The sequence below is a fragment of the Leiobunum rupestre genome, chromosome 4 (genome assembly GCF_980474605.1).
Source record: "Leiobunum rupestre chromosome 4, qqLeiRupe1.1.hap1, whole genome shotgun sequence".
In the NCBI taxonomy this organism is placed as follows: Eukaryota; Metazoa; Arthropoda; class Arachnida; order Opiliones; family Sclerosomatidae; genus Leiobunum; species Leiobunum rupestre.
In genome coordinates, this window is record NC_143387.1 from 30,272,243 (window position 1) to 30,299,680 (window position 27,438).

General features: G+C 34.4%; 1 protein-coding gene across 17 annotated transcripts in view; it reads left to right on the plus strand.

Moving 5' to 3' along the window:
- Positions 1 to 27,438, plus strand: part of Ssdp (Sequence-specific single-stranded DNA-binding protein) — a 78,569-nt gene that overhangs the window by 2,096 nt on the left and 49,035 nt on the right. For all 17 annotated transcript variants that reach the window (XR_016480505.1, XR_016480504.1, XM_090172852.1 and 14 more), the window contains exons 3-5: positions 8 to 80; positions 4,443 to 4,504; positions 16,524 to 16,608. Coding sequence is in view for 15 of the 17 variants with exons in the window: in XM_090172852.1 (XP_090028978.1) it covers positions 8 to 80; positions 4,443 to 4,504; positions 16,524 to 16,608 (220 nt within the window). In the remaining 2 variants the exon portion in view is untranslated. The remainder of the gene's footprint in view (positions 1 to 7; positions 81 to 4,442; positions 4,505 to 16,523; positions 16,609 to 27,438) is intronic.

Genomic DNA, 27,438 nt, shown 5'->3' on the forward strand with positions numbered 1-27,438 from the left:
TTCGCAGGTTAGCGCTGTATGTCTACGAATATTTGCTACATGTCGGAGCCCAAAAAGCAGCACAGACATTCCTATCAGAGGTAAATCAACTTCGTTCATCGAAACCATATATCCATCCCCTCTTCGTCATATATATGTTTTTTTTTTATTTTGGCTGCTTTGTACGATGGTGTGTGTCCCCCCCCCCCCCGCCACCTCCGTTAAAATGCGCCGGCTTCGTATCCCGGTCGGCCGTGCTCGACTCGCGGCTGCTTGGAGGATGCTCGCTTGATCGCTTAGTCTCTCCACTGCAGCCTCTGAGAATCCCCCGCGCTCCCTGAAGCCGGCTTCCAGGGGCCGGGAGAGAGGTTCAGATACGACGATTTTCGCACCGCGCGCGCTCTCCGAACGCGACGCGGGTTTCGCAACGCCACCCAGTGACGATTATGGCAGATTTCTTGGAAAATTTCCCAACTTCGCCCGTTTCATTTTTCCGAAAATTAGTGATATTTTCTTTTATTCGTGATCGATGTCATACCATAATGCTTTCGTTGGAAAGTTGGCTAGTTAAAGCTAGATTTTAGGGTCCTACTTATCCGGTGAACCACCCCGACTTGACCTTAGCGTTTTTTCTAAGTCGAGGTGGAAAGGTCAAATATTACGTCACCATGAAAAATACATATGGGCTGTTTATTATTATTACATTATATAGGTTAACTATTACGTACAGGCACGATATTTTTTTATATTCGTAATTTACACATTCAAAGGTGTACGGAGAATCCACGTTTAATTGGCTTTTATCCAAACAGCTGTGATATTTTACCACTTATATAATCATTAATCACCATTTTTGTTGTCTATCTACCGCGAAGACCCCGGACGTATCATAAGCGAGATTATTTCCTAAATTTGGCCTATTAGCCTTTTCAGTTTACATAGAACCACGTAGTGGCAAATGCGAGAAGCTCATGAACTGCTGGATTTTCGTCTGCTAAGCAGACGATTTTTCAATAAAGCGTGAAATTTAAGAAATATGACATTTTCTACAAATGTCATAAATGCGAGGGTGTAGTCACTCGTAAATATTTTGTACACCTGATTTCTGATTTTCGTAATATATTCGGGTATTACCAGTGATTTCTCATCATTTTTCGGTGATTTCCAGTGATTGCTCACAATTTTTGAGTGATTTCCAGTGATTATTTTAAGTGATTACCTATGATTTGTACACCTGATTACTTAAGTGACTACCCCCTCGCATAAATGATGAGTTTGAAATAATTTTAATAAAATTTGTGGTATACTGAAATTACAGTCCCTGAATATTTTTTTTTTGTCTAATAGAATAAATAATATAATGTTGTTACGCTACTAGAGTAGAGTGTCACCAGTATTTATTTCATTCTTATATCGAATTTTACATCCTGTTGCCACCATATTGTCATATCAATTAAAGGTTCTATCGTATTTTAAGTAAAATCAGGACAGAAGCTTTAGGAAACACTATTTAGATTTAGAGTGGCCTTAGTTATGGAAAATGGAACTTACACGTCAGGGAAAGGTCATGGAATTTTAAGAATTTAAAGTCGGGGAATTAAAATTTATCTCTGAAGGCAGGGCTCCCACCAGCTCCCTAAAATACCTAAAAGCCCTTACGTTTTCGAGGTCCCTAAACCACCTTAAAATCGGAATTTCGTGCCATCGGCTTATAATATTGAACCAGAATTGTATCGATTAACTTTTATAGCTTTAATTTACTACATTAGGTGGAACAACGAGCTCGGCTAAATTGAAATATTTGATAAAATTCATAATGAGCCTCCCTGTCGTAAAGTTGAACTATATAATTTTGAGTAGAGATAGGTCATTTTTGTAGTAAAATATTTCTACAAATTAAAACTAAGTCAGTTTGAGAAATATCATATTTTAAAAGTTTAAATAAAGATCTATTTTTTTTATTAAAATGGTCTACTTGGTTCTTATTTCACCCTATTTCCCTAGTTTTTTCAGATTAAGGTAATTGTTATTTTTTAATGTTGCAATAAAAGTATTTTAATTACAACATAACCTTTATACTAAAATATTTTTCATTAACTTCTGATAAAAGTATAATATAGTAAAAAATATATAATTTTGGCCGTTAAGGGTCAGGGAAATTAGGGAATTTGAATCTGAAAATATTTCGGCCACCCTGAAAATTACAAAACAGAACATTTAAGAATCTTGAAAAAGCCCACATCGTTTGAATTTGAATGGTTTCCAGGGTTGGACATAAGGCACTAATCACGTCATTTGACTAATAAAATAAATGCTCAGACTACTAAAATTAATAGAAATCTGGGGGCTCACTTGTCAATTTGACTAGTGAAAAATTTACCGAAATATTCATAAATAATAGCGAAAATGGCGTTTCTTAAATTCATCATTCATCAATCCCATTTTATTTACGTAACTCAAGTGATAATAAATTCCTATTTTAATTCTGACGGGTAAAGCAAAATGTTGGCTGTCCTTTTTGTTTTTATGCATCCCTTTTTACCCCTACTAGACCGTGACTACTAAAATAAATTAAGATAGGAGACTCACTAGTCAGGCTGACTACTTAAAAAAATATCCTGATGTCCAACCATGATGGTTTCCCACTTTCCCGCCAAAGGATATAGCAGACCCCTTTACGAAATAGGCCGAGTTGGCACCACTGGGGTTATGGCCTACCATAATATTTCACTTTAAAAGTACATATAAAAGGGATTCTACGGTCCTTAAACGAATCAGTCTCTAGATATTTGGAAATATCGGTGCCGTGTGTACCTTAGATTAGGAAAAGGTTACAAAATCTATTTTTAAGTCCGACATGGTTGGAAAAGTCGTGGAAATTTCATTTTGGATCCTAGAAAATAATTCACAAGATAAAGTAGAAACAGATTGCAATTATTATAGAACTTTATTCGTATTTTGATGTATATAAAATCGATTTTCATCCATTTTTAATTAGTCTCAGTGCCCCTCAGTGCTCCTATTATTCCAATATTTTCCAAAATGTCCCATAATATCCTATATTTTTAGCAAAATCCCCATAAAACCCTATAATTTTGATACTTTGCCCATTTCAAATCCCGCCACTCAGTTAAATTGTTAGTTTTAGCTATAGGATAAATTCCTATACAATTTCATTCTAGTCTATACTTTTGTTATTGTTAACATGGGTAGCTGCTAGTATAGTTTTGTGAAAAAATGGTTAAATAGTTTCTTATTTAGTGAAAATGAGATTTATTTCACTACATATATTTGGTTTTTAAATACATAAATTTAGTAAATGGAATAGCAAATATAGGCTAATAAAATTCTATAATTTTGAAAAAAAAAGTCCTATATTTTTAGAAATATAATCCTATTTTTCAAATAGAAACATTTAAGATTTGAGTGGGGGGCCCTGAAGTCACCAATAGAAAACTTTTTTTTTCAATTTAATTGGTAATCTTAGTTGGTAGTATATTTTCATCTCGTGGCGACCGGATGACTAATGTTCCAATAAGTATTTGTGGACTGATAGACAGACGGAAGTATGAAGTATTTAATCCCAGCAACTTGTCCTCCAAGCGCGGCGTGGTGTGACGAAGCTCAGCCATTTTCATGCTAATTTGCTTCTTTTCCTCCCTTTATTTGCCGGAAGTGGCCTAAAGCCTCCAACTTCCTTTTGTTCGTGTGTGTGAACTCCTTCACTACAAATAATAATAATAATACAAATAATAAAACTCACCACAAATATTTGACCCGTTAAATGCGCTAGTTTAACTCCGTACGAATTTTTTAAGGATTCATTTCTCCGCGCTTGTTTTGATGAAAGTTTGAAAATATGTACGGGTAGCTTTCCTAGAGTCAGGGTTGGCTGATTTAAATAAACTTGATTTTAATCATGATTTAAATCAATTTTTATAAAGTATTTATGAAAAAGAAAAAACCTCGCCAATTGCTATAATTTTTGTTTAAATATAATCTTTCTTGTACCTTCCCCCTAATGTTGCATTGGATTCTACCTGTGGGTGGAGATTCCGCCGAATTTGTTTTGTAAAAGTACCAAAATAGGTTTTAAAAAATAAAAACTTCTATATAATTATTAGCTTAAATTTAATAAATTCATTAATAATTATACATATTAGTCTTTAAAAATTAAAACATTTGTTTTAGGTAAAATTATGATACTAAATTATATAAAACTTTGAAATTTTAATTAAAATCAAATAAATCAATAAAAATCCGATTTTAATAAAAAAAATCGATTTATTTGATTTTTATTAAATCAAAAAATTGCCAACCCTGCCTAGCATAAATTTATAGGCAGTATGAACTTCCATATTTGTAGTGGATCAACGAATTCTATCGCAACTCTTGTAAAAAAAAATGAATAAATATCACTGTTAGTAAAATATTATTTAATAAAACTGTATTTCTATTTTCAGATACGGTGGGAGAAAAACATAACATTAGGAGAACCACCTGGGTTTCTTCATTCTTGGTGGTGGTAAGTGTCATTTTAATTTCCTGTTATAATTAATTTGCTTATTGTAGCCAGTTAAAATTCATCGAAATGTTGCGCACTCAACTAAAAAACTATTTTTAGAAATCTTTAAATCCACTTAAAAAATCCCAAAATTTTGACTAAAATCAGGCCTAAAATCTCAAAATCAGCGCGAAAATCATATATATATATATATATTTAAAATTTAGTTCGAATTTTCAAAATCACCTGATAGACGTTATTAAACAATATCCAATACTTTAAGGATTGAAAGTAGGTATATAAAATAATTTGCTCTGAAACTTGACACATGTCAACAAAAATTCAAGACAAATTAGTATAGCTTTTTATTGGATTGTTTTTTGGATCGTGTGTTTTTCATTATATCCATTCCACTCGTCACGGTTTTAGAGATGTCAAACTTGTGAGTTTTAACATTACATAGGAACTTATCAAAAGTCGGCGTTTGAAGAATCGGGGTTCAAATCCACTAACTCCTCCTTTTTTGTACCTCGTGACGGCAGATCCCACCAATAGTGTTGTTGCATTTTCCCGGCTTCATTTCCGGAGCTCGCGCTGAAACAAGTTGCATTTGAAAGCCTATTGATTAAAGGGATGGTTTTAAAGGGCTACATCGACGTTTGAGTTTCCCCAATTTCTGCGTTAGTCTTCGGAAATCGTGCTGTAAAAATGACTTTATTTGATTGGTCGTACCTTCTGTCACGAGGTGCTGTGGCACTTTAAATAGAAATCGTTTCCAATTTAATTGGCCGCGAATAACGTCATCTCTTTTTTCCGGTTTCTTCGGGGTTCGTACAGGACCTGGAAAATTCAGGCAAATAAATTTTTGAACGATGTATTAAAAATACATATGAAATATTTTTCAAGATTTTACCTCAAACCATTCATTTGTTCTACAAAAATGGTCAGGGAAATTTTAAAAATTGGTCAGGGAAAACGTGGAAAAGTCAGGGTTTGTACAAAAATTTCCCTGTCCTTCGGAAAGCTCGCATTTTGTTTTTGTTAAAAGTTTGGTTAGGTTAAATGAATAAATTTTAATTGAAAATGAATATTGATAATCATTGCTACGTTTAATCACAGGACTTTAACTTGGAAATATTTTAGTTCAAATAAAGAACTTTTTGTAATAATAATAATAATAATAATAATAATATTAATCAGCTAGGCTAATACCCCTTAGGCCCAAGTCATCTAGCGACTTTTACATTGATCCCTATTTGGTTCGTATTTTGAAAAATTTGTTCCGTATTTTACCCTATTTTTATCAGGGTTGGCAAAAAGCCGGCTTTTTTTGAAAAAATCCAGACCAGTGGTTTTAATTGGCTATATCCGTTTTTTTCGGTTATAACCGGCTAAAGTTTAAACAGTACCTTTTACTTATGTAAGTACAAATTGTCAGCAGTTATTGTCGTAAATAAGAAACTAAACAAGTAAAGCGAAATAACACTATAAAATAACTGAATTATTTTGATTCCTCGGGAAATTCCACCTAGTTTTTGTGTATGACGCACCGACAGAAGCGAGGCAGCGAACTTTGGAACTTTAAACCTACCGAAAAACTGGTAAAAGTAAACCGGTTTCTAAATATGAAACAAAAAATAAACTAAATTTCTAAATAAAAACTATTAATTTACTAAAATATTCATATTGCAATTTTTTTTTAAAAAGCCACAAAAATCTGGATTTTTTCAAGTGGCTATAACTGGTTTTAACCACGTGGCTATAACCGGTATGGCTGGTTCTATGCCAACCCTGATTTTTATGGCTAAAAGTCCCTTTTTTCCATATTATAATTCCAGATTTTGGTGGGAGTAAATTAAATCAAAAATTATCTAGCGTACATTCGCGTTTACGCTAGTAAAGTCATCCCATGCTCTGCGAATGCAAATAAGAAATAGGCGAAACTATAAAGTAAATTTTGTCTTAACCAACTTGTTAAAATGGGAAAACAATCACGTGACTACCATTTCACAGCCAACTTCGATTCGGTAAAAAATAGTCCTTCCAGATACGGCAGACAGCTAATTAACTTACACCCTTCTATTTCAAAATGTTTTAAATAATAATAATGATAATAATTATATAATTTAGATGAATCGATCCAAATTTAATCCATGTTATGATAGATGGCGCTGCAGTTCTCCACAAAATCACGTGACTACCATCTTTTCAGCCCCCCTGGACTTTATAGTTTCGCCTATTGAATACAAATGTCATTTGGCGAGCTTAAACGGAGCACTCGGGTGTTCAAAGTTCACGCCGAACAAATGTTTCTCGCTTCTACATTGTCTGTATCGTCACAATGAGTATCAAGTGAGCCGAAATTCGAGAATGAAAACATGTTTTCGCCGTTGTGGGGAGTATAAATTTATAATGACTTTACACAATTCAACGTTGCGTATGATAACAGCCACGGTTTCTTTTTCATTTTTCCACAAAAAAAATGAAAGGGTATCTCGAAATTGTCTCTTTTGCAACCGAAACTGGATCGAATTTTCCTCTTATTAAAGGAGTTATACTGCATGGGGTAAAGAGAGATCACGTGGCCACAAATTGCGTAATGTTATAACTTACGTTTAAAGATGAGTTTTATTATAAAGACTATACTAATTAAAAAGAAAGACTATGGTATTAGGTTTCGCGAGGAATTTCGACAAGATGGCGGTCATGGCTCAAAGGCGGGATGTGAGAATGGAAAGATTAGTATCTTCTACGAACGATTTGATGACAAGTGTTTCTTATAATTTAGTCAACGGTGTTGGACGACACTTAAGACTTAGTAACGTAATAGTTAGTGGTAATAGAGATTAACCAGTGACTTCGGAATGCTTCGACAGTACCGCTACAGGGTGAAACATTATCTGGAAATGTTGGGGATTTGAAAATGGGTTAATCTAAAATCGCACATTATCGTACTTTTCCCTGAATGGATTTAAAAATCAGGTACTTGAAGAATGTGAGAGAGGGTCTTAAAAATCAGGTACTTGAAGAATGTGAGAGAGGGTCTTAAAAATCAGGTACTTGAAGAATGTGAGAGAGGGTCTTAAAAATCAGTGAAACGTCAGAGAATTTGAGAAAGGGTCTTAAAAATTAGTGAAACGCCAGAGAATTTGAGAATGGGTCTTAAAAATCAGTGAAACGTCAGAATTTGAGAAAGGGTCTTAAAAATTAGTGAAACGCCAGAGAATTTGAGAATGGGTCTTAAAAATCAGTGAAACGTCAGAATTTGAGAAAGGGTCTTAAAAATTAGTGAAACGTCAGAATTTGAGAATGGGTCTTAAAAATCAGTGAAATGTCAGAATTTGAGAATGGGTCTTAAAAATCAGTGAAATGTCAGAATTTGAGAATGGGTCTTAAAAATCAGTGAAATGTCAATTTGAGAAAGGGTCTTAAAAATTAGTGAAATGTCAGAATTTGAGAAAGGGTCTTAAAAATCAGTGAAATGTCAGAATTTGGGAAAGGGTCTTAAAAATCAGTGAAACGTCAGAGAATTTGAGAATGAGTCTTAAAAATTAGTGAAACGTCCGAGGGGCAGGTCACTTCCATTTTGGGTGCGTCTTAATCATAGTAAAATGATTAAATCAGGGTAATCGTGATTAAATCAGGGTAATCAAGATTAGAAAATCTAATCCCGATTGAAACGAGATTTAATCATTCTAATCATGATCTAATCTTTTTAATCAGGATTTAATCATTTAAACGATATTTAATCATTCTAATCATGATATAATCTTTTTAATTACATTTAACCATTTTAATTACATTTAACCATTTTAATTAGATTTAATCATTTTAATCACAATTTAATCAATATAATCGGTCGAATAGAGAATTTATCATTAAAATCAAAACTAAAGTACGATTTAATCATACTAATCAAGATATAATTTTTTTAATCAGGATTTAATCATTTTAATCAGATTTAATCATTTAATCATGATTAAATCAGATTTAATAATTATAATCATGATTAAACATGATTTAATCTTTTGAGGGGTGCGTCGTTAATCAAGGAAGTGACCCGCCCCTCGGAAACGTCAGAATTTGAGAAATGGTCTCAAAAATCAGTGAAACGTCAGAATTTGAGAAATGGTCTCAAAAATCAGTGAAACGTCAGAATTTGAGAAATGGTCTCAAAAATCAGTGAAACGTCAGAATTTGAGAAATGGTCTCAAAAATCAGTGAAACGTCAGAATTTGAGAAATGGTCTCAAAAATCAGTGAAACGTCAGAATTTGAGAAATGGTCTCAAAAATCAGTGAAACGTCAGAATTTGAGAAATGGTCTCAAAAATCAGTGAAACGTCAGAATTTGAGAAATGGTCTCAAAAATCAGTGAAACGTCAGAATTTGAGAAATGGTCTCAAAAATCAGTGAAACGTCAGAATTTGAGAAATGGTCTCAAAAATCAGTGAAACGTCAGAATTTGAGAAATGGTCTCAAAAATCAGTGAAACGTCAGAATTTGAGAAATGGTCTCAAAAATCAGTGAAACGTCAGAATTTGAGAAATGGTCTTAAAAAATCAGTGAAACGTCAGAATTTGAGAAATGGTCTTAAAAATCAGTGAAACGTCAGAGAATTTGAGAATGGGTTAAAAATTAGGGAAAATTACAAGAATGTAAGAACGGGTAAAAGATTATGGAATTTTAAGAAGTAGTAAAAAAGTTAGTGAATTTAAATTAGTTCTTATTTCTTATAGTTAAGAAAATGTATTAAATTAAAATAGTATCCGCGCTATTTTATACCGGGTGATGAGGAATAAGATGTTTATCTTGAAAGTTTGTCAGGGAAAATTACAGACAGAAAACTTGAGAACTTCAGTGAATTGGTAACTGTGAAACTGTGGCAACCCTGCGCTACGAAAAGTCTGTCAAGGACTGCGGAAACTTGGACGTTCCCGTTCATAACGTACGCTGCTTAAACTCTCGAGTGTACCTCCCGTCGGGGGGGGGGGGGGTGACGGAAAAGGCAGCTGCCGAGGTGCTCGTCTTGGTCATGCCATCTTTGGTCCAGATTACATCTAAATCCACGGGCTTTAGCTGAACAAAATGACCTTGAAAAATTTATTTCGGTTCGTTTTTTTATGGGAAATGTCTGATTATAAGCCCCGAAGGCCTTTTCTCTCTCTCTCACTTTTTCAAAAATTTGGGGCTAAAAGAAGGGAGTTTGAAAACAGGTTAGATAACCATCTCTAAACTGCCTCCTTTTTTAAAGAAATAGCTCACTTTTGCGTGGAATATAATTAATTTTACAGTCGTGTTGCTAATGGAATTTTCTTTGTTCCCTTCAAAACGGCCGCTTTCCGACACATTTTATTTTATACCACATTCGTATTGCCTCCTTACATTTTCATTTGTTTTTAATTAATAGTGTGCAGGTGATTAACTTGCAATGTCTGGACTGTTTATTTTTAAATCGAGAAGAAAATTAATTTCAATCTACAATCAAAACGTTGTAGAACCACCTAGCACTAAGACAGTTGCCGCGGGTCAGGGAATTGAAAAATAGGCGTAAAGGTCACGCGGGTCAGGGAATTGAAAAATAGGCCTAAAGGTCACGCGGGTCAGGGAATTGAAAAATAGGCCTAAAGGTCACGCGGGTCAGGGAATTGAAAAATAGGCCTAAAGGTCACGCGGGTCAGGGAATTAAAAAATAGGCCTAAAGGTCACGCGGGTCAGGGAATTTTATGAATTTGTGAAAGGTCTGAATTTAATTTTATCTTCAAATATATTTAAGGTAATTTTAATATATTTCTGTGACAAATTATGTGATTTTTATTTAGTTCCATGAAAGTTCAGGTCATTTTTTAACGTTGCATTGAAACGAAACTTTTATACTAAAATAAAAGTTGATTTAAAATTATTAACTTATGATAAAAGCTCAAAGAATTTGAATCTGAAAACATTATTTTAGTGAACTTTCATTATTCAAAAAAATTAATCTTAAAAATATTAAGCACAATCTCCGAAAATGGTCTGAGAATACTCAGCGATAATCTAGAAATATTGTGGCAACCCTGTTGTTTCTCCTTTATTTTATTTATATTTATATTTATTTTATGTTATATTTAAAAACTATAACTTCTTTGTATGAATGATATTTTTAACGCAATCGTCTAAACAGCCTAAAACAAAGGAAATAGCGTTTTATTGAGCTCGTATTTCCCTTACATAAACCGCGTATAATTCCTCCGGCAAGAATCGGGACATTTGCGAGGGTGCTTTCACCTTAAATGAGCCGTTCAAAAGACGTCTTCAACGCCGATGTTTTTGACAACTTTTATAGTGTGGACGATTAACTCCGCGGAGGGACTCGCCGCTTTCACTCAACTCCTTCATTTCGATCAAACGCGGCCCGGATAGATCATAGCGCCGATTTGATTTGTGTCGGCGGCGGGGCATGCCGATTTTTCAAAAATTCTCGGCGGCGTTGATATTTTCGGCGGCGACGCCAAGGGGCAAAAAATTTAAAACAAATCTTAAATATTTTTGTAAGGAATAATTTTCGGCAATGGGATCAAAATTTATCGGCGGAGGCGGCGCGCCGAAAAGTAAATGACTCGGCGGCGGCGGTTCGGCGCCAAAGATAATATCAGTGGCGGCGGCGCTGGATCGGCTGAACGCTTTTATTCAGTCATCGGTGTTTTTTTAAAATGGCGTTGAATTTATAGTAGTTTCACGCCAATAATGACGTCAGTCACCGGAAAAACCGGCTCTTTCAGCCGATGACTTCGGTGAGTAACCGATGACCATCGTGACGTCAAAACCGGAAACGCGAAAAAGCGTACAGTAGGAAACCGATGTCAGCGATTACTAATCGGCGAGTCCGTTGAGCGCTGCTGAACGTACCCTATGCCTGATCTACCGCGTCAATAAGACGTTCGTCGCGAGTCCGTTTAAACGTTTCTTAGTCCGTGTATAGTTGGCTCTCTTTGCCGCCGCTTAGCGTCTAGTGTCATCTGGCGTTGACACAACGCCACGTCGTTCACGGGCAATTTCTGAAGAGCCTTTTCCAGAACTTTGATGGAGTGGGCAGGCGTATATAGACCATTTGATTTTGCAACGCGAACACGGTGGCCTTCTCTTTGTAACCCGAGATCTTTCGTTGCGCCGCGAAACGTGTCCCGGAAAGCACGTGGAGATTTCAATGATTGACGTCTGCGCGTGAGCTATCTATATTCTTAACGTCACTCGTTCTTAGTCCCTCCCTCCCTCACTCTCTCCGTTGCCAGGATGCCGAAATACGTTTTATTCCTTTATTGATTAACTTAAAATATCGATTTAAATTTAGGCCGAAGTTATACGTGGATATGACGTACGTTATTTTTAAATATTTTTGGTCGAAACGTATTTAGGGTGGCTGACATTGCTCTACTTGGCGAATCTGCGCGTTATTTTCTAGACACGCGCAGTTCAGTTCTTGTTCAGTTCAGACCACAAATTTGAAAAATTTAAATCTTCAATTATGTAATGATTTTTAATACAAAATAATTTCACTGCATTTCCTGTACATTTAAATATTTTATATTATAGTAAAGTTTTTATTGTAATAAATATTTATTTTGGGTTGTTTTGTTATGGCGAAACCTACATTTTAAGCGCTTACATTTTTCAAACAACATTGACTATGTACTAGCGACATAAACCGAAATAAATAAACAATTATCTCGCTGTCGGAAACTCAAGCTGCTAACGTGGCCAATTTAAAAATAAGCCTCGCATTTTTGGACAGTACATAAGACCTCTAAACACGAGTCAGCGCGATGATATTTTGATCTAATAACCCCAAATTAAAAGCTTTTAATAAAATAATGAACTGGAAAGTGGTGTAATCATTTTGACTAGCCGTCGTGTTATCACCGTCAGAAAGGCTCGTCGAGTGACAAGAATGACTATGCTATTTACTTGTTTTTATTTTGGTCTTTTTTCGTCGTAAGAGAATGCTCGCTGTCTGTCTGAGAAAGGAAAGGAACGAGCCCCCAGGGCATCTCCCGCCTTAGACAGATATTTATTCTGCAAAACAGGTTATCTACAACTTACAAGGCCTCTTAATTTTCGTGTTTCTGACCTCAGCGTGAAGAGAGAGCTCTCCCCCCCCCCCACCCTCTTCTTTGTTTCTGGCCCGCTGAAATTCTGCCCAAAAAATGGACGAAATATAAATCGCTCTGTTGTCGAAGAGAAAGATTTTCGGATGATTGTTTACGCCAAAAATATAACGCAAACATCGTGTTTTCGATTCCGTTACACTTTTCTTTTATAATTATACTTTTTTTTATTATCGTCCTTCGATTCAGTTCGTTTTTCATACCAGTTTATTTTTAATAGTATTCTGAATAGATCAGGTTTTAAATAATATTAATTTACTTTTATTTAGTAAAAAATATTTGTTTAACTAATAAAATTATTTTTGTACAAATCATTTTAAACTTCCAAGTGTTTTTTTTTATAAATTACAAATTCTTTGTCTGTAAGATCGATTACGAAAGTCTATGTTTGAAAATTTCGTTTTCCCTATCTTGTGAAGACTCGCTTTCCTACGTCATAGCGTCGTCTGTTCCATAGATTAAGGAAATAAATTCGAACAGACGACTATATGATGTAGGGGAAGTGGGTCTTCACAAAGCGAGGGGGGAGGGACTTTCCACTCATTGACTTTCGCAATCGATCTTTAGAACACCAACTTTTCGGTTTGTCAGTGCCGTATTAACCAGGCCCTAAATGGGTTAGTGTGCAATAACTGGTGGCTTTACCGGGGAGTCGGGGTCCGGCTCTTGTAACCCATAAGGGCGGTGGCGCACTGGGAGATGTTAGCTCTGATCGAATGGTCCTATCTCCACCTCCGACTTCGGTCAGGTTTGGGCTGGATACTGAGCTTCGGCTCAGGCTAACGGAGAGGGTCCATGCAAACTGGCCGCCTCGGCGGATTGGGTAGCCTGCTGTGGGGCGGCGGGCCTCCGTATGAGGGCACGGCGGTCCTGTTTCCCGGCCTTTTGGAGCCGGCACCGGGATCTCCGGTGCCAGCTGTGCCGGGTTACTTGGGCTGCTGTGTGCTCGTCGTTCCCCTTTAGGAGCTCTCTCTCCAAAGTGTTTGACTCTTTACCTACGTAGGTAGGGTGTCGGCTGGAGTTGTTACAGCATCCACTCTTAATCCCACTGCTGTGTGCGAAGTGGGAATTGGTCCACCCATTGCTGCACCTTCTGCTGGGTTGAGTGGCTCGTGTCAAAGGTGCGACCATCAGTAGTGGGGTACTACTACCCATGCTGGATTTGTCACCTGTCCGGGCTAGGTGAACGCTAGCGTAGGGCACTATGATGATAGGCCCCCGGTGCTATGGTCTCTGTTACTAGGTACACCGGGCTATAAATTCTGACACACTGCCGTATTAACCAATGGCAGGGCTCCTAGGCTTCAAGCTTCTTTGGGCCCCTCTACACCCCCCTCCCCCTTGTGACGCGAGGGCCCCTAGGCTTCAGCCTAGTCTGCCTTATGGATAATGCGACAGTGCTGTTCGGTATTTGCTTATGCTACTACCGAATCGATTTGGGGATTTCCACGAAGTCATTTAATTCAAAAGAGATCTCTCTAGAACTAATCTTTACTGGCCAGTTTTTTCAGTGCGGGGATTTCAAACGGCGGAATTGCACGCCGTCTTCAACTCTGGCAGGGCTCCGGGAGTACTAATAAAACCTATATATTCCTATATTTTCAAATTGTTTCTATTTTTCGAAAATTATACCTATAAATCACTATAATTTTAAAAATTGTCATTAGCTAGCTGCTGAAACGCTTATGTTAAATGTACTAAACACCTTAACTTATAGGAAATCTTAAAAATTACTTAGCGTGGCTCTTACTTGATAATAATTATGTATATTACCTTTAGGACTGGGGTTAGCACTTATTTCTCGGGCTGGTTACATGCAGCGTTATGAAATTCTTATGGAATCTTATTTTTCAACAAAACAAAACACAAATGTTTATTCTCTTTTAATTTTGAAACACGTTTTAAGTAAAATATTGAAGCAATATTAAATGTGATAAAAAGTATTTGACTTTTTTTATAAGGGTTTTTATGGGGCAGATGTTCCAATATAATCCTATTTTTTTCAAGAGATTTTTTACCCATAAATTCCTATATTTTGTGCTAATTTCATATAAATCCTATAGTTTAATAAATATAATCGTTTGAAGCCCTGCTCTGGTTACTACAGTGCTGCCACAATACCCGTAAAAAGAAGCTGGGAATTTTATTTTGGTTGCAAATATGAAAGGTTTAATGAAATATAGGTAAAAATTTGCCAAAAATATTGTCTTAAAAATGGTCACGGAAGTCAGTTAATTTGAATAATATAGAAACTGATAAACCTATAAGTCAGTTAATTTGAATTGGAAACCACTGTGGCAACCCTGTGAACGCCGGGAATATTGATAAAAACTGGCAACCATGTAAGCGTCTCGAAAATTGAATAAAAAAAGGTGGCAACCCTGTAAACGTCGGGGAAATTGAATAAAAAACTGTGGCAACCCTATAAATTCCTAGAAAATGGTATAAATACAGTGGCAACCCTGTAAATGTCGGGAAATTTGAATCAGTAAAACTGGCAACCCTGTAAGAGATGGGGAAGTTCCAAGAACTATTAATAACGTCCAAGAAATCTAGTTACCTTTTTAGTTCCACGTCGATATGGAGTGGGACTATTGGTCTGATCGAAATGTAGTCGTAGTCGTAGTCTTGTGCCGCGACAGCATTAGAGATGGCGCTAGCGCCGATTGAATACAATTTTTTAGCTAGACTCACAATCGTCAGTGGGTTTCGATCCCCGGCCTCATAGTCGGCCAAAGAGAACTCCCTCTGGCTCTCCTCTTATCTCCGTTGATAGCTCAAAGCGCTTACGCGAAATCGCTATAGAGGGCAGCGTACGAAAACTATCGTCCCTGTCGATAATATTGAACCGATATTTTGTCCGTCCAATGTTTTAGAAATTAATTTTCAATATTTACTGCGACTACGTAACGTACAAGGACAATCAATATTAATAAGTACGCCACTAGATGAAGCTGTGAGCCTTGGGTTTATGTACAATCATAAGTAACAATATCCATTAGTGTGACACTAAATGAAGCTGTGTAACGTACAATAAGTATGACACTCAATACAGCTGTGTTACGTACAGTCATAAGTAACAATATCCATAAGTACGACAATAATTAAAGCTGTACGCGTTTTTATACGATACTTGGTTCCCCTTTGAGATATACAATTTGGAGTATAGTGTTTTGGACATACAATTTGGAACTTATATTACAGCTGGACCGACTGGTTTATTTTCATAGTTGTTATTATTATTTATTTCGTTTTTTGTGTTAACTCTTTTAATACGTAAAATGGTATCCAGGTTATTTCCGAAGGGCTGATCACTCCGCGTAACAGGTGTACAGAGCCGTACCTTTGACTGTACTAATGGGATTACGCGTAATCTTTGAAGTCCCTGCCTTTGGCAGTGCTAATCTAAGCTTAATCCGGTGTACAGACTTTCTAAGAGTGGTTAGCCCCTCGGTTATTTCCAAACCGTTTTTATAGCTATGCAGAAAATGATGTCATGTAGTAGGGAAAACCTACAAACAGGGTTGCCACAGTACCTGGAAAACCTGGAATTGTAAGGGATATTGAATATGGGTATAAAGGTCAGGGAATTTAATTTCGTTTGCAAATATTAAACGTTTTCTAAAATATAGGTTAAAAAATACAAAATCTTTGCACAAAATAAGTCAGGAAAATCTCTGGAGATGGTCAGGGAAAACCTGGAAAAGTTAGGGAATTTGGTTGTGAAAAAACTGCGGCAACCCTGTACAAAAGTCACTAAATTGTTAAATGGAAAATCTGTGCCAACCCTAGTTTTAGTCGGCGGTGTTTATTTTTAACTCTATTTTATAATTTTTTTTTAAAGATATAAATTTGAGTTTACCTTTTAATAACAATTTGTGTGTTTTCTTTGTTTCAGCGTATTTTGGGATCTGTATTGTGCCGCTCCCGAAAGGAGGGACACGTGTGAACATTCTAGTGAAGCCAAAGCATTTCACGACTATGTAAGTCGCATTCACCATTTTATACCGTTTAATGACGTTTTTTTATCTTATTTTGTTTTTACTTCGGGTGTTTAGTAAGTAAGTTTAATAGCGTCTTCTATCCAAGGGTTGTTGATTCATTTGATTCCTGTAAAAAGAATAAAAAAAAATCCTTTCTTTTAACTAAATTTTTTATTTTATTTATCTTTAAACATTTAACGCCTGGTTCTTGACCAATCGGCCTTTCTATAAAATTTGCTGCGTTTGCTGAACTGGTTTTTACGTAGCTCATTTGTCACTAAACACGTAGAAGTTCAGTTCAGTTTATGCGAGGGGCAGGTCACTTCCTTGATTAACGACGCACCCCTACAAAGATTAAATCCAATTTAACCTAGATTATTTTGCTTAAATTCGATTTAATCACGATTATGTTGATTACATCACCTTAAATCATGTTTAGAATGTTTAAATCTGATTTAATCATGTTTAAATCTGATTTAATCATGTTTAAATCTGATTTAATCATGTTTAAATCTGATTTAATCATGTTTAAATCTGATTTAATCATGTTTAAATCTGATTTAATCATGTTTAAATCTGATTTAATCATGATTAGAATGCTTAAATCACGTTTAATCATGGTTCGAATGTTTACATCTGATTTAATCATGATTGAAATGATAAAATCTGAGTAAAATTATAAAATCTGAATAAAATGATTAAATCTGAATAAAATGATTAAATCTGAATAAAATGATTAAATCTGAATAAAAAGATTAAATCCTGAATAAAAAGATTAAATCCTGAATAAAAAGATTAAATCCTGAATAAAAAGATTAAATCCTGAATAAAAAGATTAAATCCTGAATAAAAAGATTAAATCCTGAATAAAAAGATTAAATCCTGAATAAAAAGATTAAATCCTGAATAAAAAGATTAAATCCTGAATAAAAAGATTAAATCCTGAATAAAAAGATTAAATCCTGAATAAAAAGATTAAATCCTGAATAAAAAGATTAAATCCTGAATAAAAAGATTAAATCCTGAATAAAAAGATTAAATCCTGAATAAAAAGATTAAATCCTGAATAAAAAGATTAAATCCTGAATAAAAAGATTAAGTCCTGAATAAAAAGATTAAGTCCTGAATAAAAAGATTAAATCCTGAATAAAAAGATTAAATCCTGAATAAAAAGATTAAATCCTGAATTAAAAGATTAAATCCTGAATTAAAAGATTAAATCCTGAATTAAAAGATTAAATCCTGAATTAAAAGATTAAATCCTGAATTAAAAGATTAAATCCTGAATTAAAAGATTAAATCCTGAATTAAAAGATTAAATCCTGAATAAAAAGATTAAATCCTGAATAAAAAGATTAAATCCTGAATAAAAAGATTAAATCCTGAATAAAAAGATTAAATCCTGAATAAAAAGATTAAATCCTGAATAAAAAGATTAAATCCTGAATAAAAAGATTAAATCCTGAATAAAAAGATTAAATCCTGAATAAAAAGATTAAATCCTGAATAAAAAGATTAAATCCTGAATAAAAAGATTAAATCCTGAATAAAAAGATTAAATCCTGAATAAAAAGATTAAATCCTGAATAAAAAGATTAAATCCTGAATAAAAAGATTAAATCCTGAATAAAAAGATTAAATCCTGAATAAAAAGATTAAATCCTGAATAAAAAGATTAAATCCTGAATTAAAAGATTAAATCCTGAATAAAAAGATTAAATCCTGAATTAAAAGATTAAATCCTGAATTAAAAGATTAAATCCTGAATAAAAAGATTAAATCCTGAATAAAAAGATTAAATCCTGAATAAAAAGATTAAATCCTGAATAAAAAGATTAAATCCTGAATAAAAAGATTAAATCCTGAATAAAAAGATTAAATCCTGAATAAAAAGATTAAATCCTGAATAAAAAGATTAAATCCTGAATAAAAAGATTAAATCCTGAATAAAAAGATTAAATCCTGAATAAAAAGATTAAATCCTGAATAAAAAGATTAAATCCTGAATAAAAAGATTAAATCCTGAATAAAAAGATTAAATCCTGAATAAAAAGATTAAATCCTGAATAAAAAGATTAAATCCTGAATAAAAAGATTAAATCCTGAATAAAAAGATTAAATCCTGAATAAAAAGATTAAATCCTGAATAAAAAGATTAAATCCTGAATAAAAAGATTAAATCCTGAATAAAAAGATTAAATCCTGAATAAAAAGATTAAATCCTGAATAAAAAGATTAAATCCTGAATAAAAAGATTAAATCCTGAATAAAAAGATTAAATCCTGAATAAAAAGATTAAATCCTGAATAAAAAGATTAAATCCTGAATAAAAAGATTAAATCCTGAATAAAAAGATTAAATCCTGAATAAAAAGATTAAATCCTGAATAAAAAGATTAAATCCTGAATAAAAAGATTAAATCCTGAATAAAAAGATTAAATCCTGAATAAAAAGATTAAATCCTGAATAAAAAGATTAAATCCTGAATAAAAAGATTAAATCCTGAATAAAAAGATTAAATCCTGAATAAAAAGATTAAATCCTGAATAAAAAGATTAAATCCTGAATAAAAAGATTAAATCCTGAATAAAAAGATTAAATCCTGAATAAAAAGATTAAATCCTGAATAAAAAGATTAAATCCTGAATAAAAAGATTAAATCCTGAATAAAAAGATTAAATCCTGAATAAAAAGATTAAATCCTGAATAAAAAGATTAAATCCTGAATAAAAAGATTAAATCCTGAATAAAAAGATTAAATCCTGAATAAAAAGATTAAATCCTGAATAAAAAGATTAAATCCTGAATAAAAAGATTAAATCCTGAATAAAAAGATTAAATCCTGAATAAAAAGATTAAATCCTGAATAAAAAGATTAAATCCTGAATAAAAAGATTAAATCCTGAATAAAAAGATTAAATCCTGAATAAAAAGATTAAATCCTGAATAAAAAGATTAAATCCTGAATAAAAAGATTAAATCCTGAATAAAAAGATTAAATCCTGAATAAAATGATTAAATCCTGAATAAAAAGATTAAATCCTGAATAAAATGATTAAATCCTGAATAAAATGATTAAATCCTGAATAAAATGATTAAATCCTGAATAAAATGATTAAATCCTGAATAAAATGATTAAATCCTGAATAAAATGATTAAATCCTGAATAAAATGATTAAATCCTGAATAAAATGATTAAATCCTGAATAAAATGATTAAATCCTGAATAAAATGATTGGATCATGATTAGAATTATTAAATCACGTTTAAATTGTGATTAGATTGATTAAATCACGTTTAAATTGTGATTAGATTGATTAAATCACGTTTAAATTGTGATTAGATTGATTAAATCACGTTTAAATTGTGATTAGATTGATTAAATCACGTTTAAATTGTGATTAGATTGATTAAATCACGTTTAAATTGTGATTAGATTGATTAAATCACGTTTAAATTGTGATTAGATTGATTAAATCACGTTTAAATTGTGATTAGATTGATTAAATCACGTTTAAATTGTGATTAGATTGATTAAATCACGTTTAAATTGTGATTAGATTGATTAAATCACGTTTAAATTGTGATTAGATTGATTAAATCACGTTTAAATTGTGATTAGATTGATTAAATCACGTTTAAATTGTGATTAGATTGATTAAATCACGTTTAAATTGTGATTAGATTGATTAAATCACGTTTAAATTGTGATTAGATTGATTAAATCGTGATTAGATTTTATAATCTCGATTAAATTTTTTAATCTTTATCACCCTGATTTAATCACGATTATCCTGATTAAATCATTTTGCTATGATTAAGACGCACCCAAAATGGAAGTGACCTACCCCCCGAGTTTATGCTTAAAAACAGTGTGCGACGTCGAATTTCCCTTATGTTCAGGGCTTTTCGTAGTAAGACGTCATCGATACGTCACAATAAGGCGAAAGGCCTATTGATTAGTAATTTGCGCGCGTTGGTAATGTTCACTAAATATTTAAATACTACTTATCATTTACTTCACTGTGAATTGGCATTTCTACATAGCCTTATTTTGTACATTTTCTTAAATACATGGAAATATATTAGGTTATTTAAATCAATAATTTTTTTAAATCACACAGTTAAGTCAAATTGATAAAATTGGTGAATAAGTAGATAAGTCCATTATGAAAAGGGATAATAAAGCTAAACCCTAAACGAATTTGAAGATATTTAAAAACTTACTAATAGCTCGTACCGATAGGTCTTCGAGCAAACAAAAAAGACGCGAAACTCGGACCAAATAAAATAAAATAGCCAGAAATACCAACGGTAGACCGGTTTCGTCCTATTTGGGACTCGTCAGTACCGTGCGGGAAATCTGGCTTTTAAATTTCTTCAAATTCGTTTAGGGTTTAGCTTTATTATCCCTTTTCATAATGGACTAATCTACTTATTCGCCAATTTTATCATCCTTTACAATGCAGTCCATAGGTGGTTCCTTTTAACCTAAGTCAAATTGATAATCTCTTAATATCCAGGCTAAATCACCCATGTAAAACGTGTTGGGGGAAACTTGTGTAGTTTGTACGCCATAAAGCTAGATATACAACACTACCCAGGAATCCATACCTCTACTTAGAATGCTTATCGCGGCAGATTTTCGTCTCGATATGGCTGACGGTTTTTTTTGACGTTACTATGTTAACTTAACAAACAACAACGTGAGAGGGGAGCGCGCGCAAAGGGGTTTTTTTCTTTCGTAGGCGGTGCCAAAGCCGTCAGAGTGATCTTACCATGCGCGATACGGCAGGATAGGCAATCCAAGTAGAGGTATGGATTCCAGCCTGACCTTATACGTTAGTTCTAGCATTGGCTCAAGGATCCTAGTTAAGCGTAGTTTCTACGAAAACTTGAAAATGTTTGGCGAAACAACTGAGGTTCTTATTCATAACGGCGGCTGATTAACTTCTCTCAAAGATTGAACTGATTTTGACCATATTCTATCAACGTTTTTAACGAAATATTGCTCCGAACGATATTAGAAAATATAAAATATGAATCATATTAATAGCCGGAATGAATCATTTTGATTTGTCGTTTTTCCTTTCAACCTCGCGCGGGGAGGGGGGGATTAGGCTGGTACTTCACCGAACGCTTCGTCCGAAGGCGGCTAAATACGACTCATCTTAATAGCATACCTTAGTCGGTTAGCGTCGTGTGTAGTGTCAGGTGAGAGAGAGCGAGCGTCCTTGCGTCGGAGAGCGTGGCGGGTTCACCGTCCCTGACCTTGTTGGCTCTTTTGATTGATCGCATTAGCGGCAGCGGCGGGGTTGGCGTCACTCGCGGCTCTTTTGAGCGTTAGATCTGGGTTCGGACCCTCCCCGTTTGTTATACATTCACCGGCACGCCCCCCCCCCCCCGCTCGGTCCTCCTTTTATTGTTTTATATTCCCCGTTAGCGGAAGATAATTTGTGGGTTTCCTAATGAATTCTTAATGACAATTTTGATGGTTCCGTATAATAGGACAGATACACGTTCGTACAGTTAGCGAAAGAGATGAGTTTTGATGCGTGTGTCTCTCTTATCACGATCATTTATAAACCTTAAGAAGGCGAAATAAGGATCTAAGTGCCGGTATTATTGTACAACATCTCCGTTAAGGGGTTTCACCTTGGTCACCTTCCCATTTCCGTGTAGCGAAGTTCAAGGACTATTCGACTTGTCCTTGGTGGCACATTTTCAGACTGACCAAATTCCTTATAGGAAGTGACGTCACGATGTACTTAAATACTTATATTAAATAGACAATTGGTCTTAGTAGAGTAGTATCGCTCTGTAGCTTTGGGCTATGGCCACCATTTTGAAGGCAGTTTTTATCTATATGAAATAGCATGGGTGACGTCGACATACGTCACGCCGATATTACTCTAGCAGTTAAACAATATAGTAAAATTTAATTACCCGTCAGGTTGGTCAAACTCGGGGGATTGGTAGACCTTCATGTATGATGAAAAATCCTAAAGGGAATTTATTCAATGGGCAACCGTTTTGCCAGGGCAACGAAAAATGTCTTATTTCCGTTTGTACGCGCCACAATAATTTCAAAGTAGGGCTCTTCATTTTTTAATAAAAACGATCTCACTGCTTAATCACGCTCGAGAGATAAATAGTTGAGCCTATTTTACATTAGTAAATCAGAAATTTTAATTCCAAACTTTTTGACTTGATGGTACACGTCACTGAGAAACAGCATTGCCAATTTACAAACTAACCTGGAATTTTTGAAAATTTAAAATTTTTATTTGAAGCGAATGCGGAGGGCTTTGAAAAATAGTAGAAACCTCATTCAAAGACTGAAAGATCTATTGACTATCGAGATTCAAATTTAGGAGTACGTTCAAAACTTAGAAGCAAAAAACACAAGGATAATGGAGCTAGCCTTTAAACACGCTAACGCATTGTTGTGTACAAATTTCATTGGACGCAAATTTTTCGCTGAACGTTTTACAATTTTCGAATTTTTCCTTTCCGACGGCAGCAGGCGTTAAAACGTCTAACCAATGAAAATTGTACGCAAGAAAATCCACGACTTTTGATGAGTTGCGTTCTCCTTGTGTGGGGTGCTATGTTTGTTGCTCCTAGTTCAAACTTGTATATTTATCTCTCACCAATGAGGTAGAATAAATAGAGATCCAAACAAATCTGGGATTCGCGGGACACGTTTTATTTGAGTCGGAGAATTAGGCTTAAGTTTCAACTTTATCCAATCGTGTTGGCGCCATCTGTTTCTATAAGCAGACACTTTTGCAAAATATGTTAAGTTTCCAATAACACGATAGATGGCGCCAACACGATTTGATTCAGTTCATCTACTATGCCTAACTCTCCAACTCAACAAATACTGTCCCGCGAAACGGTAGGTCCTGGAAGGCGGATTTGGATCTCTATTTATTCTACCTCATTGTCTCTCACTATGAACTATAACCGTTATAGAGGGACTCGCACTTAAGTTAAGTTTACAACGGGAAGCGCTGCCAAGAAGGTATATTCATAGTTTGCACCGAAGGGAGGGGCCTATGGTCTCCAAGGAAACTGGGAGGGCGATCAAAAATTCAAACATTTCGCGCGTAGCTACTAAATAGGTAGCCATTTTGTTGGTAATCTCGTCAAAGCTACAAAACGTATTAGATTTATGCTTTAAAATTTTAAATGGGCCCTAAACAAAGCCAGATAAGATTCTAAGGCCGGGTTATTTAAATAAATTATCAAATTACGACAGAAATATCTACGAAAAGAAGTTAACAAAGCTTATCAAAGTTAGGCCTTTGCGGTCATCCTTTTTACAATTACCTTCACTATCGAATAAAATAAACAATTTTCGCTCTCCATTGGTAATTGAACTACTTGAACAATTTTTAACCAGGCAGATAACCATTTTTAACGTGAAAATAATTCCTTAATCATTTGAAAATAATTAAAATCCGCAAACAGACGATTGAAACTGTTAACCCTCCCGTTTTACTAAGAAATCTACACCTTCAAAATGGCGGCAAAGAACCGTTCATTCTTGCTCAAATTAAATATTTATTCTTGGTTCTTATATCTATACTTGGAACTGCGTCATTTATGACGTAGGGATGCAAACTATGTATATGTAGGAACAGTGACAATATTGAAACGATGCGCGGTCTAGTTTTCGACCTTCAAGAGAGGAGTGGGGGGATGTCACCCGCCTGTATTTCAATCCCGTCGTGCTCACTAGTAGACCTTGATGTGGATTTCTTGGCGCCGACGCGATGTAAGAATATATTGTTCTCAGGGTTGTTCAAAATGCGTTTTTCCAAATTCAAAATACTTTCTCAAAATACAAAATGCATTTTGAAAATTGGTTTTTCTAAAGGCAAAATGGTTTTTGAAGCTTATAATAAAAATGGATATTTTTACAAATTCACTCTATTGATTTTACCACTAATTGTGGTAACTAATTAAATATTAATTACCACAGTTAAGTTTGTAATAATAAGTAATCAATTATTAATAAATAATTACTTATTAAATAATATTAATTAATAATTAGTAATAATTACGTCGAGATTTCCAAACCATCCTCGCAGCCAGCGTGGGAAATAAAGTGGTGGCATTGTACGAATGTTCGTCTGCTTCTGGGTAAGTGAGTAACTGAGTATCGCCATCAATGATTACTTGGGAGTTAATGGCAGACGAACTTTCTCTACAAGAGCTGCGATGATGGTACCAGACTAAAAGAATTTTTATAATGTATTTCCACATATCAAACCCGTAAAATGCAAAATAGTTTCCTAGAAACTCAAAATGTATAATTCAAAATACTTTTTCGAACTCAAAATGCAAAAGTATTTTGCATTTTGCATTTTAAAAATGCATTTTGAACAACCCTGATAGCTCTGCTGTTTAACTAGAAATAAATAAATAACTTTTTTCTGTTTTGGAGAATGCTTGTGGGAGCTCGTCGTACGTATTGAAATCGTTAATCAGAATTTGGAAATATAGTAGGGACTCGTTTAAATGACCTTCGAGCTAAGCGAACTTTCGATGTTGACTTTTTCTGTGATTATACGTTAGTTGCTCGCCTTAAACTTATTAACAGAAATAAAAACATTTATGTGGAATGTCGTCGGGAAAATGAAATCGCTTAGGCCTTTTGATTTTACCCTAATACCATAAAAATTAAAAAATAAATCCGAATCAAAGTAAATTTACTTCGGAAAGCCTAAATTTGGGTGACTTTGCATTTCTGCAGTATATGCTTTATCATAAGTATGTCTCTTGGGGAAACATTTTACTGATATAGACCAGGGTTCGTATACGACCTGGAAAAGTCAGGGAATTTGAAAATGTTTCCAAAAGGTCAGGGAATTTTAAAATGGTCCCAAAAAGTAAGGGAATTTGAAAATTGTCCTAAAAAATCAGGCAATTAAATTTTTGAAATAAAATATTATTCAAGATTTTTACCTCAAACCATTCATTCTACAAAAATGGTCAGGGAAAACCTGGAAATGTCAGGGAGTTTAATTCCGGAAACAATTTTTTTTTACTTTTGTTTCAATGGTGTGCACCCCCCCCCCCCCTCGAAACGAAATCCCGGACGCGCTAAATCATCTCACTAGTGAATATCTCTCATTTCAAAATCACGCGCGCTGAATAAGAAATGCAGGGTGACCACAGTTCCTATATTTCCTATTTTTTCCTATAATTTAACGTCCTTCCTTTTTTCACCTATAATTTCGTTAAATTTCCTATAATGCTCTATATTTTAACTTAAAAGTCTGAAGAACTTTGCTATTTTACCCTTAGAAGTCTTTAAATCGTCCTAGTTTTTAAAGATGCTTATTTCCAACACTCTTCACCGATAGTTTTCGACTATTTCTATCGGTTATCAACTTTATAACAACCGTTTTTCTCTTATTGTATAATGAATTTTATCCTATTTTCCTCCCTATATTTCACTGATAAATTTCCTATAATTCCTTTAAAGGAATTTAAAATATTCTGTGGTCACCCTGTAAATGACATACTTATAGAGCAATATTATACACTTATGGTTTTGTTCGGAGGAATTGCTCGTTATTCTCCTTGTATACTATTTAGTTCTTTCTCGACTTGATATCAAAACTTGCATAAAAAACAATTGAATCCGAATTTCATGGCATCACAGTTCGTAGCTTCGCTTTTGTCTGCCCAGACGAAATATCCGCGGGCTGATTCTGCGCAAACGACGCTATGGCATCGCGCGGGGGGATTTAATTGCGCGAAGCTGCCTCTGAAAGACGATGCGGCAGGGGTGAGGCCAGTCTTAGTTTTCATAGTTTCTCAAGCAGAACGGATTCGGAGTCAAAAACCCCTGCAAGATCTAGAGAGGATACCCCTTTCTCAAAACCACCATGCAGTACGATAGTTTAAAAAGAAATGAATTTGCCGAAAAATGGTTATTTATTGTAGGCTTTTAAGGGATTACAATTGTCAACACCATCCCGGAAAACTGGACTAGAGATATCAAATATTTGTAGTATCCTATCTTATCAAAATCTTATCACTAATTAGCATCAAAATCCTATCACATTTTACCAAGAATGAATTCGGGTCAACGGAACCGAGAACCAATTTACCCAAAGAAGAACTTGGAACCGGCATAGTTCCATGTAGCTCTAACAATTTGTTTTATATATTTTGTATGAGTCAGATTCCGTCATCTAGTGAGCGTAATCGAAAGCATTAATAATGGAAACAAATACAAAATTTTCAAAATTTATAGCTACTTCTAAATATACTTTTGGAAAATGCTGCAACGATATTTTGTATAAACCGAGTTCTTTTTATAATATTAATTAAATATGTGTAAAACTAAGAAATAATTCACAAATAAATTTATGAATTAAATTATTAAATCGTAAATTTAAATTATACGCGAAAGGCCAATATTTTAAAATATACCGTATTTATAAAAACTAATATAATTAAAATAATGTTTATGAGTGAAATGTATCGCGTTCCGTTCAAGAGATGGCGCTCTAGTAGTAGAGTAGTATCGCTCTGTAGCTTTGGGCTGCGGCCGCCATTTTGAGGGCAGTTTTTTATCTATATGAAATAACATGGGTGACGTCGACATACGTCACGCCGATATTACTCTATTAAGATGGCCCCAGAAATAGGGCGTTGCGTCGGTAGCGTAGCCCAGAAGCTATAAGCTACAGTCCCAGGTTTTTCCTTGCGTAAATCGGTTCTTGCCGCAACTGTAGCCTCTGTTTTCATGATTCCTGTGTTAAAAAAAGGCGTTATGTATGTGTGTTGTCGAAGTACAATTATTTG